General features: G+C 39.6%; 1 protein-coding gene across 2 annotated transcripts; it reads left to right on the forward strand.

Moving 5' to 3' along the window:
* The first annotated feature begins 220 nt into the window (after positions 1-220).
* LOC139403120 (GTPase IMAP family member 9-like) lies at positions 221-7913 on the forward strand. 2 transcript variants are annotated; one of them, XM_071146829.1, is made up of 3 exons: positions 221-380; positions 5793-5867; positions 6200-7913. In XM_071146829.1, exons 2-3 carry the CDS (start codon positions 5861-5863, stop codon positions 7279-7281), a joined length of 1089 nt encoding a protein of 362 aa, XP_071002930.1. In that variant the 5' UTR covers positions 221-380; positions 5793-5860; the 3' UTR covers positions 7282-7913. The 2 variants fall into 2 exon arrangements, with proteins under 2 accessions (XP_071002930.1, XP_071002929.1); XM_071146828.1 differs by lacking the exon at positions 221-380 and adding an exon at positions 925-1060.
* The last annotated feature ends 11683 nt before the right edge of the window (positions 7914-19596 follow it).

The raw sequence follows: 19596 nt of genomic DNA on the forward strand, positions 1-19596 counted from the left end.
TATAAGTTTCATGATGCTTTATGACCATTCTGTGTCACTTTACTTGGACGAATAAAATGGTCGAGGTTCTGTCCGAAAAAATATGCAGGCATTGCATTGAATCAACCAAAGGTTGCGTGCCACATCTTCCAGATGGCACTATCATATGATGTGGTTAGCTGACATTAAATACCTATCCAAGCGTTGTAAGATATAGCTTTAGTCAGCTTGCGTCAGTAACATAGTCACCGCAGGAACTCAACACAGCATTTCCAAGAAATCACGTGACTGACTAGAAAGCAAAAACGTTCATACGAACCCAAACAGTGCTATAAAACATTGGCTGCATCTCCAATTGTAGACATATGCCTCCAGATATCTAGCTCAAAAGGCAGGCAAAGGTAAGGACGACCAGAAAGTTACTATTACAAGACAAGCCTGAAACACATTCCTGTTGCATGTTTTGATATTACAAATGGGTGTTCTTTCCAAATTGACATTCAAAAATGATCTGTGAAACTTTTACAAAGACTGCATATGCAATTTATTTTATACAAAGCATTCTATAATATGTTTATCGTAACGAGAGTAAGTAATGAATACATGTCATGTTATAATTTTGACGCCTGCACTATAAAAGCTCTCTTACCATTTTAAAGCTAGAATCCTTCATTGAAACCATAACAATGCGTTCTCCCCACCCGTTATGCTAAAAAGCTAAGGACTGGGGCTGGATAGATTTAACCACTCAAATTCATAGACAGAGCTATAGACTGATATCAAATGTATAGTTTTATCCATGTATGTTTACAAATAGAATTAAACAAGTTTAGGCCGTAATTCAATCAGATCAAGGAGATAGCCGACAGCCGCATAGCTTATCTTTAGGCGGTGCCGTAGCTGCTCTTGTGATCATTGTCATGAAGCCACACCCTTCCCACTTGCATTAGATTAGATGATCAGCAACGCAGTTAAGCCAAAACCACGGCCGGTTATTCAGAGGGGTGTTTTATTACGCTCCCATTGGATAGCTAGCATTGTCTCACTCACGGGATCAGCGCAGAGACAGTGACCTTCCAAGGTAAGGACGGAAAGTGTACTTTAACAATTTGCTGCCTACCGTAATGCAGACCTATTATTATTATTATTATCATCATTATCATGTTAACATTTGCCCATGTATTTATTTTCAGAGTTTCAATGAATTGTAAAAATGTTTCAGAACTCTGCTGTCAGCTAAGTTAACCTAGGCTACTTAAAGTTACTAGCTCGGTATCTGAAGTTGTTATATTATCGTTAGTAGCATATGCTTAAATCTTTATTTCTCAAATGTTTTTTTGCGCTACGTGATATTCACTTCCGGACTTGGAGATCGCTCAAAGCGTGGTAGAACGCTACTCTGAATAACGGGGTGTGGTTTTGTCTTAACTGCGTTGGGGAAAAGAAAGACGCTGTTCAGACGAGAACATGTAGGCTATAAATAAATAATGACGTTGAAATTGAAAATCATTCAATGAAACAAAGATGTATATCTGCCTAATCGAGGTGTGGATTACATACCACATTCCAGTGATCGAATTGAGAAAAAAGGCTGCATGGTATTTATTTAACGGACTCCGTGCAGCTAATGGCAATGTCCCCAAGGAGCGGATTTAGTCCGGAGAAGTAACACTCCAAAAAGTAATTAATAAACCTTTTTCATTTCCATATGTACTAGGAAGCTTAGTTTATTTCTTCGGCTTCAGGAATGTGACTGAAAAAGTGGAGAAAAAAAGTTACTGATTGAAAGTATAACGGGACATCTGTGAACAATTAGAGGAGCTTACTAAGGTCTTCAAAAACTCATATTAGACCGGGAGCCTACCGGGAGCCTAATGCATTATGTCCCTTGCGCTGCTGGTTCACCAGTATGAAGAAAATTGCAAACAGCTTTTTTTGTTCCAGCCCTCAAGAACTGTTGTCTGCTAAAGATAATCCGTTTCCATCTGCCAATTTATGTCAATTTATGGGTAGTATCCAGACGATTTGTCCCCAGAGCTTCCTATACTCTATTTCAGTAAGGTGTTGATGCCGGTACTAAGAAGAATGAGAGGCTCAATTAAATATGTTACAGAACTGCTGTATTTGAAGCACAACTCCCTTCTTCCCAGTTTCCCTGACGTTGCTATGGCAATATAGCTGTATTTAACTTCCCTGTAACTGCTGCTTCTGCAGACAGATCCTTTTCTACACCAAAACTCAGAACTACCTAAGAAGTACAATGTCTCAGGAAATACTGTCTGGGTTGGCAGACTTCAGGACACCAGGGGAGTCTCAAATTTAATTTAATTTGATTTAATTTACCTTGAATTTTGCAGCCTATTTGTTTGTTTATCTGTTAGCCAGATAAAATCTTGCTACTGTTATAGCCTCGCTACTGTATATAGCCTCGCTAATGTTATTTTTCCCTGTCTTTTTACTGTTGTTTTTATTTCTTTACTTACCCATTGTTCACCTAATACATTTTTTGCACAGTTGGTTATAGCATGTAAATAAGCATTTCACTGTAAGGTCTACCTACACCGTTGTATTCGGCACCCGTGACAAATAAACTGATTTGAGTTCAACATTAAAGTGGCTGAATTTATCTTCAAACCGACAACTTGTCATTGTTAAGCTATTAGAGTACCTTTTTATAAAATGTTTATACATATCAGCTACAGTTTAATTCGTAAGTTTACATACACTTAGGTTGGTCGGCCGATTAATTAGGGCCGATTTCAAGTTTTCATAACAATCGGAAATCGGTATTTTTGGAAACCGATTATTATTATTTTTTTCTACCTTTATTTAACTAGGCAAGTCAGTTAAGAACACATTCTTAATTTCAATGACGGCCTAGGAACGATGGGTTAACTGCCTTGTTCAGGGGCAGAATGACAGATTTTTACCTTGTCCGCTCGGGGATTAGTTTTTGTAACCTTCCTGTTACTAGTCCAACGCTCTAACCACCTGCCTTACATTGCACTCCACGAGGAGCCTGCGTAGCAGTCTGACTATCTGTTACGCGAGGGCAGCAAGAAGCCAAGATAAGTTGCTAGCTAGCATTAAACTTATAAAAAAACAATCAATCAATCTTCACATAATCACTAGTTAACTATGGTTGATGATATTACTAGTTTATCTAGCGTGTCCTGCGTTGCAAATAATCGATGCGGTGCCTGTTAAAAGGAACCACCAGCTTTCATGTGTTCTCATGTTCTGAGCAAGGAACTTAAACGTTAGCTTTTTTACATGGCACATATTCCACTTTTACTTTCTTCTTCAACACTTTGTTTTTGCATTATTTAAACCAAATGTAACGTTTCATTATTTATTTGAGGCTAAATAGATTTTATTGATGTATTATATTAAGTTAAAATACGTGTTAATTCAGTATTGTTGTAATTGTCATTATTACAAATAAATACATAAGAAAAATCGTCATCGGCTTTTTTTGGTCTTCCAATAATCGATATTGGTGTTGAAAAATCATAATCGGTCGACCTCTATTGGAGTCATTAAAACTAGTTTTTCAACCACTCCACAAATTTCTTGTTAACAAACTATAGTTTTGGCAAGTCGGTTAGTACATCTACTTTGTGCATGACACGTAATTTTCCCCAAAATTGTTTACAGACCGATTATTTCACTGTATCACAATTTCAGTGGGTCAGAAGTTTACATACACTAAATTGACTGTGCCTTTAAACAGCTTGGAAAATTCCAGAAAATTATGTCATGGCTTCTGATGGGCTAATTGACATAATTTGAGTCAATTGGAGGTGTACCTGTGGATGTATTTCAAGGCCTACCTTCAAACTCAGTGCTTCTTTTGCTTGACATCATGGGAAAATCTAAAGAAATCCCCCAAGACCTCATAAAAAAAATTGTAGACCACAAGTCTGGTTCATCCTTGGGAGCAATTTCCAAATGCCTGAAGGTACTACGTCCATCTGTGCAAACAATAGTACGCAAGTATAAACACCATGGGACCACGCAGCCGCCATACCGCTCAGGAAGGAGACACATTCTGTCTCCTATAGATTAACGTACTTTGGTGCGAAAAGTGCAAATCAATCCCAGAACAACAGCGAAGGACCTTGTGAAGATGCTGGAGGAAACCGGTACAAAAATATGTATATCCACAGTAAAACGAGTCTTATATTGACGTAACCTGAAAGGCCGCTCAGCAAGGAAGAAGCCACTGCTCCAAAACCGAAATAAATCATTCTCTCTACTATTATTCTATTCTGACATTTCACATTCTTAAAATAAAATGGTGATCCTAACTGACCTAAGACAGGGAATTTTTAATTGGAATAAATTTCAGGAATTGAGAAAAACTTAGCCAAATACATTTAAACTAAGGTGTATGTAAACTTCCGACTTCAACTGTACATTTGGAAACTACGTTCACCGTAGCTAGAATATTTAGCACCCTAACAACCGCTCATTCGGATTAGAAATACAACATTTATTTACACTTAGATGTCTTTCTCTGTCATCTCTCTGTTGAAACCACTAGATCCGTCTATGGGGAGTAGTTAGTCTCTGGTTGTCCACAGAGGTCACAATGACCTTAGTTGTAGGCCTCTTTGCTTGGAGTGTTCTTAGAATGGATACCACAGGTGTCACCCATGGTGGTGAGAGGGATCTGTTCTTCCCTCTCGTCTTTGGTCAAATTGTCCCAGACTACTTTACATACCCATCTGCAGAGTGTAAATGTTTGGTCTTTACCTCTTCACTCGTCAAGAGTTTTACAATTTTCTGGTCTTGTAGTTTTAACCATTTCAATGTGTGGACCACGTCCTCACCTTCTCAATTCTCTATTTAAATTCTCAGCTAGTCCTTTTAAGCACACTGGCCTGAATGGCGGTTCCATCATGTTGACATGAGCTCTGAGATCACTTGGGCGTGGCTACTGACTGGGCTGACTGAAAAAAAACTATTCTCATTTAGAAGGCTAAAATCACATGGCTATCTTTTCCAAAATAGTTTCATATGTAATACAGTTATCAACATTTAGATGTAAATCTGATATTAGTGAACGCTCTTAAAGTTAGTGCTTCCATTATTACGTCTTTCTGATCATTTTAATAACGTCACAAAATAGACATGAATTTCTCATATTCCATCTGTGATCATTGAAATATATTGTCCCGGTGTCCATTGCTTGATGTTGAAGTTTTTTGTGCAACGCCCAGACATTCCATTCTCAATTTTACAACCGGCTGTTATTAAGTCATAAAACCGGCCCTGTAAGAGAGAGAGAGTTTGGCTGTCAGACATTGGCCTAGCTGATCCGGCACCTTTGATCCTCACCAAGGAGAGTGTCATGACACTTGTGAAGGGCATCTTTACGATGAAGACATACTCTTGTGTGTGCCTCTTCCTGGTCACATTGTGGCATTGATTTCAGAGAGCCCTTTGAGAGCACAAACTCAATTGTAGCATAGATCTCTTTTCCATTTTCAGATTTATTGGCAAACACCTTCTGTGTCAACATTTTGCAAAGCTCCTGTTTGTTATTAGGGTTTCTGAGGAAGTATTAGAATGTACATGGACGTTGGTTGTCTCCCCATCTGTAGTCTTTTAGACTACTTTGTGGGTAGGCAAAGAATGGACAATGACAGCTCCGTCAATTGTGTTTCCTTTATTTAGGCAGTTATTGTTAATTTGCTTAGAGTTTATACTTTTTATAGACAAAAAATATTAGTCTAAGAAGCAATGTGAGACTGAAAATGTAGATTTAGCAGTTCTGTAAGATCAACAGTGTAATTTTTATCCAACAGAGACCCAAATTGCTCTGGTTGGGAACAATAGACCTGGGAAGACCTTGACAGCATTCCAAAACCCTAACATGACTGGTGAGTACTTCGTCTTCATTTCACTGTATGTAGGCTACAAGACAGTGATGGGCACGGATTTATATTTTTATAAATCTTTTTTTTTTTTATGGGTTTGCACAAAATAATTATATTTTCAGTAATTAATACATTTTCATAAATTATATGTAGGATTACATGTAGCTTAATTTATAGATAATGTAATTGTTAATTTGCTTACAGTCCATATTCTACAGACCAATGTCTAAGAATCTAGAAACTGATCATATTCAGTAGCTATTCTGTATGATGACCAAACAAAAAGAACATCAGACTTCTTTCTACAGTAACAACATCTCCTTCTTATCCAACAGAACAAAATAAAGAGGTCCGGATTGTTATGGTTGGAAAGACTGGAGCTGGGAAGAGCGCAACAGGAAACACCATCCTGGGGACAAAAGCTTTTAAATCAAAAATGTCCTCTATTTCTGTGACATCAACATGTGAAAAGAAAAGAGGAGAGGTGGGTGGGCAACATGTAGCTGTCATCGACACACCAGGCTTGTTTGAAACTAAGTTAACACAGGAGGAGGCACTGAAAGAGATCTCACAGTGCCTGCTTTTCTCTGCTCCTGGTCCCCATGTGTTCCTGGTTGTGATCAAGCTGGGAAGATTCACTGAAGAGGAACAGAAAACTGTGGAGATGATTCAGACATTATTTGGTGATGAAGCATCCAGATACACCATGGTTCTCTTCACACATGGAGAGAGTCTTGATGATGACGACGTTGTAACAATTGAAGATTATTTGCTTGAAAATCCACATCTTCAGTGTTTGATTGCCAAATGTAATGGAGAGTATCAGGTCTTCAACAACAAAGATAAGAATTGCTCCCAGGTCACTGAGCTGCTTGAGAAGATAAACAAGATGGTGAAGATGAATGGAGGAAGCCACTACACCACTGAGATGTTCCAGGAGGCTGAGAGAGCGATTGAAGAGGAGAAGAACAGGATCCTGAAAGAGAATGAAGAGAAGATACGCAGAGAGGAGGAGAAACTGAAGATGGAAAAAATAAAAATAAAAGCTCTGGAGAAAGTTCTTAAAGAGGAGAATGAGAGGATCCTGAGAAAGAACAAAGAGCAACAACTCAGATATGAGGAGAAACTGGGGGAAATGAAAATAGAAGCTCGGGAGGAAGCAATTAAAAAGGAGAAAGAGAGGGTCCTGAAAGAGTACGAAGAGCAGAGACTCCGAGAGGAGGAACTGACAGTGGTATCATCCAGAATGTTTGCTGTGGGGGAAGAAATAAAGACGCTGCCAGAAAAACATGAAAGAGAGGCTAGAGATGAAGCTGAACAATTTTCAATTTTCAAATATTTGGATTTCAGTGGAATGTTGGCCCCCGTCTTGAATAAGTCGCTCAGCTACATCAGAAGCAAATGTAATATACAATGAAAATGTGAAACAGCGGTGTACCATCTAACATTGCTTTACTCTACTGATTAACTTGCTTAGATATTCAACTAACTAGCTATTGATAAATCTAGCTAGCTAGCTATTGATAAAGATCTGTACATTTTCTGACTTTTTTTTTCTTAGTGTCTCTTCATCTTGCCTGTTCCAGTTCGATATTGTAATGTGGGGTGTCCTCAGAAATTACCTTTTAGATTAGGCCTATATCATGTCATGTGCCATACATCTTCTAAATGCAGGCGGTTGTGGCAATTACATTGACTTCTAATGTAGAGACTCCGAGTTAGAAAATGGTATTTCATACACTGCAGTTGAGAAACAATAAGAAAATGATTCTGCTTTGAAAGCTGATAAACTTCTACCCCCATTTTTGAAAATGGCCCATGAATGTTTTGGTACACCAACTGGAGAACTCTTCTTTGTCTACACCCAGCCAGCATTGTTCACACCCTCTTAGGCCTTAGACCTACCCATCTCTTTAAGGATTCCTGTGAGGCCATTTGCTAAACAGAGTGTTTAGTTATTAAACAACCAAAGATTTCAAGACTGAAAGCGGTGAAAGTAGTAGCCTACAACATCGGAAAACTCCAGGTAAAAATAAATGTTATCTAGGCCTTGGCTTAGTCATGTTGTTCTTCACATTACCATCTCTGGTAAACACACACTATATCAAACTATATCAAATACAATCAACATTTATTTGTCACATGCACAGGATACAGAAGGTGTAAACAGTTCAGTGAAATTGATACTTGCAGAGTGGAGTCTTTTGTTTAGACATGCAACCAGCTAAACAATTAATCATAATCCCAACTCATAATACCATTAATCTGTAGCTAAAGATAACCTACTAGGTTCAATGTTATGTAGCTAGCTAACATTAGGCTATAACTAGCATTGCAGAGATTTGAGATATTAATAATATTGCTACACACTTCATACACGTAACGTTAGCTAGCGAACCAGCCAGCTAACGTCAACTAGCTAACAGTACACATTAACTTGCAATAAAGACAACTTTCTGACAAAATTTGAAATGTATAATATCTGAAAATGCTAGACTCTTACCCTTATACATGGATGAATGATTCTCCCTCTGCCATGGTTGCCCTTAGATTGAAGATGTAATGCGGAGATGGGTGTTTTATACAACAACCTCCTGTGTCTTCTTCTTCTGTATGTTTTATGGCAGACTACAGCCCAAAAAGGTGTGTTACCGCCACCAACTGGACAGGGTTGAAAACACCAAGGTAAAAATAAAACCCATGTGATCTTGAAAACGAACTTTATCCACCCAATATAAAACAATAAAAAAAACACATTGACAACCAAAACCCCAAAACTCCCACTTCTTCCTTCAAATCTCCATATCTCCATTCTCAGGGTCTATGACCTGAGAGGATGGTATGGCTTGTGACAATACTCCTTGCAATTCCTCCGCCAATAAGTCTTTCAGTCCTATATCCACCTTAGCAGTGCCATTAATCACCATAGCTAAAACGACCACATAGTCCACCTTCTTAACTTTAACATATTTGGGTACTGCTGTTGAACTGCAAACCCTGCAGCCTTCAGTGAAGGCCTATTCAACACCATGGACTCTTCGGGAGCACCATTCGAACCCTTAACTCTTCTAACAGCCACTGCATATGACATTCTCTGGACAGCCCTGACATTTGCCATCCCATTCTCTTTCACCCTTGTTGGGCATTCCAAAGACGTGGCTTCATGGTTCCCACCACAATTGCAACATGTCACATTTGCATCACATTTAAAACACATGATATGATCTTTTCCACAACTTGAACATCTCGGCTTCTCCCTTCTGAAAACACATGACCAAAACCTTTAAAATGATCACATTGCATTGGAACAATTAACAAACGACTCATTAATAAACCAAACCATACTCATTAACAAACCAAACCATACTCATTAATAAACCAAACCATACTCATTAATAAACCAAACCATACTCATTAACAAACCAAACTCATTAATAAACCAAACCATACTCATTAATAAACCAAACCATACTCATTATCAAACCAAACCATACTCATTAACAAACCAAACTCATTAACAAACCAAACCATACTCATTAACAAACCAAACCATACTCATTAACAAACCAAACCATACTCATTAATAAACCAAACCATACTCATTAATAAACCAAACCATACTCATTAATAAACCAAACCATACTCATTAATAAACCAAACCATACTCATTAACAAACCAAACCATACTCATTAATAAACCAAACCATACTCATTAATAAACCAAACCATACTCATTAACAAACCAAACCATACTCATTAACACACCAAACCATACTCATTAACACACCAAACCATACTCATTAACAAACCAAACCATACTCATTAACAAACCAAACCATACTCATTAACACACCAAACCATACTCATTAACAAACCAAACCATACTCATTAACACACCAAACCATACTCATTAACACACCAAACCATACTCATTAACAAACCAAACCATACTCATTAACACACCAAACCATACTCATTAACAAACCAAACCATACTCATTAATAAACCAAACCATACTCATTAACAAACCAAACCATACTCATTAACACACCAAACCATACTCATTAATACACCAAACCATACTCATTAACAAACCAAACCATACTCATTACCAAACCATACTCCTACAAGATAAGAAGGAATATTCTCACCACTGTATGCTACTTTGCTCCGTTATTCCTTTGGACAACATTCCATGATTCAACCGCCATTATATTCACGCTCCACATCAATGTCCACTTCCGCCATCTTTTAGCTAACTGTGTTATCTTTTCCAATCTCTCCGCATTTGGAAATCATCTCTCTGCTTCCACAGGGCATTCCACTGATTTCAAAACTCTGTCAACTTCTTCCGTGACAAAAACACTATTAATTGCCGTTTCTTCTGATGACAGTGATGACAGTGTCTGGTGGAATTAAAATGTTTTTATCTAAATCCGGTAAATCCTCATTGTCTGATTCCGAGAGGCAGCATTGCATGATGGTCCTCCAGAAAGTAGTCCACAAATTGTTACGTTCTGACCATAGTTCTGTTATTTTATTATTTGTTTTAGTATGGTCAGGGCGTGAGTTGGGGTGGGTAGTCTATGTTTGTCTTTCTATGTTGGTTTTTGTGTTCAGCCTAGTATGGTAGTACTACCTAGTATCAGAGGCAGGTGTCGTTAGTTGTCTCTGATTGAGAATCATACTTAGGTAGCCTGGGTTTCACTGTTGGTTTGTGGGTGTTTGTTTCCGTGTGAGTGTTTGTCGCCACATGGTACTGGTTCGGTTTTCATCACATCGTTTAAGGTTTTGTATTTCAGTGTTCAGTTCGTAAATCGTCATGAACACTTACCACGCTGCATCTTGGTCCGATCCTTACTCCTCTTCAGACGAAGAGGAAGAATGCCGTTACACAAATACTGAACAGCTCATGTTATAAACAGAAGCGTGCTACATGGCAGACCAATCCAAACTCATCTCTTAGCAAGTTGAGGTGACTAAACTGCTTGGAGTAACCCTGTATTGCAAACTTTCATGGTCAAAACATATTGATACAACAGTAGCTAAGATGGGGAGAAGTCTGTCCATAATAAAGAGCTGCTCTGCCTTTTTAACACCACTATCAACAAGGCAGGTCCTGCAGGCCCTAGTTGTGTCGCACCTGATCAGTTGTGTGGTCAGCTGCCACAAAGAGGGACTTAGGAAAATTACAATTAGCTCAGAACACGGCAGCACGGCTGGCCCTTAAAAGTACACGAGGAGCTAACATTAATGATATGCATGTCAATCTCTCATGGCTCAAAGTGGAAGAGAGGTCTCTTCACAATCCCCAAGTCCTGAACAAACTATGGGAGGCGCACGAAACTACATAGAGCCAAGACTACATGGAACTTTATTCCACATCAGTTAACTGATACAAGTGTTAGAATCAGATTGTTTTTTAAAACAGGTAAAAATACACCTTATGGAACAGTGGGGACTGTTAAGAGACACACACACAGGTACAGACACACACATGTGCTCAAAAACGCTAGCACACACACTCTACACACACGTGTATTGTATTATTGTTGTATGGTGGTATTGTACATTTTGAATTGTAGATATGTAGTGGTGTAATAATGTTATATGATGTACTGTTTTATCTTTGGTTTTATATGTAATGTAATTGACTTCATGTATTTGGACCCCAGGAAGAGTAGCTGCTGCCTTGGCAACAGCTAATGGGGATCCCTAATAAATACATATACAAATGTCCAGCCCATCCTTTGTCTCAGCCAATCATTGCTTTAAAAAATGAAAAAAGATCAAAACAATCAAATGCCTCTGCTGTTAAGTAGTGACGTGGGACATACACCTAGCTTCTTGAAACGGCTCACAGATGTATATTCTATAGCTTAGATTAAGCTCTATGACATTTTACCTGGCTTTGCTGTGTCTGTGATTGTTTCCATTTATGTCAACAGTAAACATGATAATTTAAGACAAAATAAAGTATTACATTAAATATATGTTTTATTCAATGAGGACATTCTCTTTAAATAACACTAATTATCATAACAGTTTATTAAAGTTGGTAATTCCCAATGAGGATACTACCAGCAACAACGCTAATCAGAAGTGTCTTGTATGTAGAGGAAGGGTTCTAGTAGAAACAGAGCCCCTGTCCAGAAACAACCCCTAACTAGCCCCTTCCTATAGGCACTGGTGGAGATCTGAGAGGGTTGGACAGGTTTAAGCAATATGGTGAAATTCCGCCTAGCCTATCAGAGTGTAAGGTGGCGCTATCACTATATTGATTAAATCTATCAAATCTATTCCATCTAGCAACAGACCAAACAACATCCCAACCAGCAGAAGGGTTTAGTAGTTAGCTAAATATGTGATTTTAGAGCAGCTTTCATGCATTGGCATTTTACATAAAATATGTTTTAATCAACAAGGTTCTCAGTCTTAAAAATAAAAAACATCTTCATGCACTGCTTTACACTCCCTGACTCGGTCGTTCCATTGACATTTGGGTCAGTGTGCGTACCATTGTCATTATGACATCCTCAATATGTGACAGAACAGTGGCATTATTTGGATGGATGCATACAGTAAATCTGTAAATCATGCTGTTTAAAGCAGTGCAGTAATAAGGAGACTCTCAGCACAGTTGAGTGAGACCGGCTACGGCCCAATAATCTGGTTTCTCTTTACTCCTTTCCTACATGTCACTGGCTAGATGAACTGGTTAGAACTGGTTATAAATGTTAACAGCTATAGCCATATAGTCATAAACCTTTTTAAGTCCCCTCATATCAGTTCATATGATATGAATATGGCCTTGACCTTTTCCTGAACAAATGACCTGACTACGAAAACCTCCAGGTCTATAACTAAGGCCTGGAGCTTTCCCTGGTCTGATCATGTATAGCTTCTCCTAGAATGAAAGGGTATGAGGAAAGGAAGCCATATAACAGTATTGAGCCACAGTGGCCTGGTCTGTCTGGGTCCTCCAGGCCAGCAGAGGGAGAGAAAAACACCTTAAGCTCTGGGGACGACAGACAACTTGGAATCCCATTCCCTATAAAAGTGCACTTTTGGCCAGGTCCAATGGGGCTTGCAGGCCTATGAAAATAAGAGCTCAGTGATTATCATCAATTGTTTAATAAAAAAACATAGTAAAGATGATGTACACCTCAATCACTTTATATACATTTATTATACTCTGTTCTCTAATCGCACACACAGGTACGGGGAAATGACCAGTGAACCGTTAACATTTCAAAACTGACATCAGGGGACAAACTACAGTCATTCAGTCACACACATACTCTCTCTATCACTATCTCTCTCTCTCTCTCTCTCTCTCTCTCTCTCTCTCTCTCTCTCTCACCATCTCTCACTCTCTCTCTCTCACTATCTCTCTATCACTATCTCTCTGTCTCTCTCTCTCTCACACCATCTCTCACTCTCTCTCTATCACTATCTCTCTATCACTATCTCTCTATCACTATCTCTCTCTCTCTCTCTCTCTCTCTCTCAATATCTCTCTATCACTATCTCTCTGTCTCTCTCTCTCTCACACCATCTCTCACTCTCTCTCTATCACTATCTCTCTCTCTCTCTCTCTCTCTCTCTCTCTCTCTCTCTCTCTCTATCACTATCTCTCTATCACTATCTCTCTATCACTATCTCTCTCTCTCTCTCTCTCTCTCTCTCTCTCTCTCTCTCTCTCTCTCTCTCTCTCTCTCTCTATCACTCTCTCTCTCTCTCTCTCTCTCTCTCTCTCTCTCTCTCTCTCTCTATCACTATCTCTCTCTCTCTATCACTATCTCTCTATCACTATCTCTCTATCACTATCTCTCTCTCTCTCTCTCTCTCTCTCTCTCTCAATATCTCTCTATCACTATCTCTCTGTCTCTCTCTCTCTCACACCATCTCTCACTCTCTCTCTATCACTATCTCTCTCTCTCTCTCTCTCTCTCTCTCTCTCTCTCTCTCTCTATCACTATCTCTCTATCACTATCTCTCTATCACTCTCTCTCTCTCTCTCTCTCTCTCTCTCTCTCTCTCTCTCTCTCTCTCTCTCTCTCTCTCTCTCTATCACTCTCTCTCTCTCTCTCTCTCTCTCTCTCTCTCTCTCTCTCTCTCTCTCTCTCTCTCTCTATCACTATCTCTCTATCACTATCTCTCTATCACTCTCTCTCTCTCTCTCGGAGTGCATGCTGGGAGTGAGTCGTCAAGCAGGAGTGATTGTGAGAACGAATGGAATTTATTTTCACTCTATTGGGTTTTGGTATGTACATATATATATATTGATTAGTTTAGTTGTTTTAAGGGTATATTGTTTAACTATCACTAAGCACGTATAGGGGTGGTGGGATCTTTGCGGTTGTTTTTTCGCGAGGGCACAACCAGCGGGTGGGGCTGGTTGGAATGGCCACTCGCGGAAGTGTAGAGTTTGAAAAACTTAGTCGGAGGCATGGAGTAAAAATTCCTGCTGCGGCTGGGTGTTCAGTGGAAGAATGTAGCTTGGCTGTGGGTGCTATCATTGGGTATGATAGCATTAAATCAGCCTCAAGGATGAATAGCGCTGTAGTGATATTCTTAGATTCAATTGAAAAGGTGAATAAGATAGTTGAGAGGGGTGTTGTGTTGCGGGAGACACAGACGCCGGTATTTCCGCTTATGAATCCGGCGAAGAAAGTTATGCTTTCTAACGTGCCACCATTTGTTAGAGATGAAGTGTTAGAGCGAGAGTTATCTCGCCATGGTCAAATCGTATCTACAATAAAGAAGGTTCTTTTTGGATGCAAATCTCCGTTGTTGAAACATGTCGTGTCTCATAGGAGACAAGTGCATATGATTTTAAAAAAGGAAGGAGATGAACTGAATTTAGCGTTTAGTTTTAAGATTGATGGATTTGATTATGTCTTCTATGCATCTACTGAATCAATGAAATGTTTTGGATGTGGAAGAGAGGGGCATTTGGTGCGTAATTGTCCCGAGAATGAACGCGCTGAGCCTGGTAGTAGCTTTAGTGCGGGTGCAACTAACGTACCACAGCGAAGGGATGAAAATACTACAGGTGTAGGTAGGGGAAGAGAGAAGGTGGGCAGATGTGGTTGGAAAAGTAGGAGAGGAAGGCATTGTGGATACGGGGCAATTGTGGTAGGTCAGAACAAAGAGGGAGGGGAAACACTAGGTGAGATTGCGACTGCCGTCGCTGAGGTGGTGCTGGAAAATGAAATTGGAGGTCAAGAGGAGATTGAAATAACGGAAAAGGAAGCGGATGTTTTCAAAATACCAAGGAGTAAAAGGAAGAATTTAAGGGGTGGTGAAGGGTCTAATTCTAAGAGAAAGGTAGAGATGGATAAATCAAGTGAAGATGAACAGGTTGTAGAGATGGGTTTTCTTCTGGGGAGGATAGCGAGAGTGAGTCATCTGACGCGTCACAACAATATAGTGAGATAGATGGGGTGGAAGGGAGGTATGGGATCGAGAAGATACGTCAATTTCTGAAGTTGACAAAAGGGAAGAAATATATGCAGGATTACAATGTAACTGATTTTTTCCCTGAACGTGAATTGTTTATTGAATCAGCAAAGTTTCTGATGTCAAAAATTACAGGGGGAGGTTTGAAAAGCCCTGAAATTGCTAGACTCAAGAAAGTGGTCACGAGAGTAATAAGTGATGCAAATTCTAAAGAAAATTAAAGAGTTCAGTTGCAGTTTTAACTCTGTAAAGAGATGTGGTGGCTGTATCTTCCTCTGTATTTTTTTCTTATCCATGAGCAGTTTTAAGATCTCTTCTTTAAACGTAAATGGGGCAAGAGATGTTAAAAAAAGAGCCATGGTGTATGAGTTAATGAGGGGAAAGGGAAGTGACATAATTTTTCTACAAGAAACGCATAGTAATTTGGAAAATGAAGTTATGTGGCAACAGGAGTGGGGGGGGACAGTGGTGTGTAGTCATAAAAACTCAAAAAGTGGGGGTGTGGTTATCTTGTTCTCAAAAGGGTTTTTGCCTTTGTCATATGAGGTTGAAGAGGTAGTTGAGGGGAGGTAATTAAAAGTTAGAGCAAGGTATGAAAACATCAATATGTGTCTGATAAATGTATGGTGGTGACAGTTGAGAGGGTATGTTTTTTAGAGACATTATCAAATACCATTGAGAAATGTAACAAAGAAGATTATTTGTTTATTGCTGGGGATTTTAACTGCACAGTTAGTGATTTAGATAGAAATCACCAAGAACCTCATATAGCCTCAAGGACGTTTTTAAAACGCCTTATTGTAACAAATGAACTGTGTGATATTTGGCGGAGTCAACATGGAGGAGACAAGGCAGTACACCTGGGCGCATGTGAGAGAGAACATCATCTCTATGGCCAGGTTAGATAGGTTTTATGTTTTTGAGCATCAATCTCAGGTCTGTAAATCAAGTGTGATAACTCCAGTGGGATTTTCTGATCATTGTTTAATAACAGAGGTGGTGTTCATTAACGATGTAAAACCTAAAAGCGCATACTGGCATTTTAACATAACTTTATTGAGTGATGCTCACTTCAGGAATTGTTTCAGTTTTTTTTGGGAGAGGTGGAGGTCTCAAAATGCCAGTTTTGTATCCCTTCAACAATGGTGGGATATAGGGAAAATCCAGATTCAACAATTTTGTAATCAATACACGAGGAATGTCACCAAGGATATCACCAGATCAATGAAAGCCCTAGAGATTGAAATAGTGGAACTCGTGACGTTGGTTGAGACCACAGGAGATCGAGGCCATACTCAGGCCCTCAAGAGGAGAAAAGCTGCATTGGCAGATCTGCTGGGTATCAGAGCACAGGGGGCACTGGTGAGAAGTAAATTTCAGGGCATATCTGAAATGGATGCCTCATCCAAATTTTTCTTTGGTTTAGAGAAAAAGAATGGAAAAAGAAAAATTATTCATTGTCTCAAATCAGCTGCTGGACAAGAGCTCACTAGCCCTAGTGAAATTAGAAAGAGGGCAGTAGAGTTCTATGCTGAGCTCTACAAGTGTGAGTATAAAGAGGACAAAACAGTGACACAGCAGTTCTTTGATGGGCTCCCAAAGGTGGCTGCAGAAGCTCAGGTTGAGCTTGAGCAACCATTGTCTTTGCAGGATTTATACACTGCATTAAAAGGCATGGAAAATGGAAGGGCACCAGGCATTGATGGGCTTCCCGTTGACTTTTTTAAGTCCTTTTGGGCTATGTTGGGAGAGGATTGGTTAGAAGTAGCTAATGATAGTTTAACCGGAGGGTTACTACCAATAAGCTGCAGAAGGGCTGTCCTCACCCTACTGCCTAAAAAGGGTGACCTGAGGGAGGTGAAGAACTGGAGGCCGGTGGCTTTATTGTGTACTGATTATAAAATATTGTCAAAGGCTTTGTCCAACAGGCTGAGGGAGGTGATGGGGCAAATCATACATACGGATCAGTCCTACTGTGTTCCTGGCATGCAGATAGGGGATAACATTTCTCTGATTCGTGATTTTTTGGACGTCTCTAGGGCAATTGGGTTGGATGCTGGTCTAATTTCAATTGATCAGGAAAAGGCATTTGACCGAGTTGAACATCAATATTTATGGCACACGTTTGAGGCGTTTGGGTTCAGCTCTGGTTTTATTGCCATGATAAAGGTGATATATGGTGACATTGAAAGTGTATTGAAAGTTAACGGTGGTTTGAGTGCTCCTTTTAAAGTGTGTAGAGGTATTAGGCAGGGATGTTCTATGTCTGGGATGTTATATGCTATTGCTATAGAGCCACTACTAAATAGCATTAGAAGTCGCATTGCAGGGGTGTGCCTTTCAGAGGATATTCCTCCTATTCGTCTTTCAGCCTATGCTGATGATGTAGTTGTGCTAGTGAAAAATCAAGCGGAGGTGGATAGTTTGAGTCTAATGGTTGATCGTTTTAGGGGAATATCCTCTGCAAAGGTAAATTGGGAAAAGAGTTGTGCTTTACAGATTGGAGAATGGTCTGGAGGGATCATGGCTTTGCCAGGGGGGCTAGAATGGTGTAAGGGAGGTTTTAAGTATCTTGGAGTGTACCTAGGAGATGAGGGGACTATGGAAAAAAATTGGAGTGGGGTGGTTGAAATGGTGGAAGGGAGGATGAGGAGATGGCGTTGGTTACTATCTCGTATATCACTATTATAGTTAACAATGTGATTGCCTCTGCACTGTGGCATCGGTTGTCAGTTTTAGAACCACCATCTGGCCTTCTGGCTAAGATACAGGCAATTATTGTGGATTTCTTTTGGGATAAATATCACTGGGTTCCACAAAGTGTTTTGTATTTGTCAAAAGAGGAGGGGGGACAAGGTCTTGTACATCTTGCTAGTAGGGCTGCTGCTTTCCGGTTTCAGTTTATTCAAAGGTTGCTTTATGGACCGGAAAATGTGGTGTGGAGAGGGGTGACAGGTCTTATATTACAGCGGGTTGGAGGATTAGGTTTAAAGAAGGCTTTATTTCTGGTTGATAGTAGCCAGATTTCTAGGGAGGGAGTACCTCCGTTTTACAGAGGCCTTCTCAGAGTGTGGAGCGTAATGAAGGTGTCCAGAAGAACTTCAGCGGAGTCAGTGCATTGGCTGTTGGAGGAACCTCTGGTGTATGGGGCAAGACTGGATTGTACAACTGCAGCTGTTCCACATTTCTCCAAGATTCTGGTGAAGGGGAAAATCATCACCTTAAGACAGTTAATGGCCATGGCTGGGCCCGCTTTAATGGATGGAAGACGGGTGGCAGAACATTTGGGGATGAGGTCGGAAAGGATTGTCGGACAAATGCTGGGGAGCTGTAGGAAGGCTCTATCAGCGGAAGAATGGGGTATGCTTAGTAGCCACAAGAAGAAGGTGCAAGATGAAGACGTCTCATTTCCAAAACTAGGGATTACACCAAATATCCCAGAGTCAGAAAGAAAGGCGTTATTGCTGGATTTGAGAGGGTTGGAGGAGGTGGGTTTGGATGAGGTGAATGGGAAGGAATTGTATAGGGGGTGTGTCAAGGTGTTGAATAAAGATAAATTGAAAAATAGAAAAGATACTCCATGGAGGGTAAAATTGGGCATTGATGACAAGGTAAAGCCAGCATGGAGAGCACTGTACAAACCACCGTTACAAAAGGGTACTGGTGATATGCAATGGAGGGTTTTACATGGCATCATTGCAGTTAATGCTTTTGTATCTGTTATTAACTCAGATGTTAGAGATGGATGTCCTTTTTGTAATATAAGAGAAACCATTTTTCACTGTTTTATGGAGTGTGAGAGGATAAAACCTCTATTGGAAATGCTGGAATCTTTGTTTAAAGCTGTAGGGGAGTTTTTCAATAACACTGTTTTTATTTTGGGGTTTCAATATAGTAAACAACAGAAAAGAAAATGTCAAATGTTAAATTTTATTTTGGGACAAGCTAAGATGTCAATTTTTCTGAGTAGGAAACATAAGATAGAAACGGGATATGGGCAGGATGTAAGATGTGTTTTTAAAGGTTTAGTGAAAGCAAGAATAAAAGTAGATTTTGAGTTCTTTTCAGCTGTAAAAGATCTCCTATTATTTGAGGAGAAGTGGGCATACGAAGGAGCGCTTTGTTTTGTAGAGGAGGGGAAATTATTTTTTACTGCTGAAATAAGTTGAATGTATATGTTATGTATTTATTTTTGTTTAGGAATTACATTTGTTGTTTCATTTCTGAAAAGGCAGTGTGTCATTTTTTATGTTAACACTTGAGTAAA

Source organism: Oncorhynchus clarkii, unplaced genomic scaffold (genome assembly GCF_045791955.1).
Source record: "Oncorhynchus clarkii lewisi isolate Uvic-CL-2024 unplaced genomic scaffold, UVic_Ocla_1.0 unplaced_contig_5358_pilon_pilon, whole genome shotgun sequence".
Taxonomy (NCBI): Eukaryota; Metazoa; Chordata; class Actinopteri; order Salmoniformes; family Salmonidae; genus Oncorhynchus; species Oncorhynchus clarkii.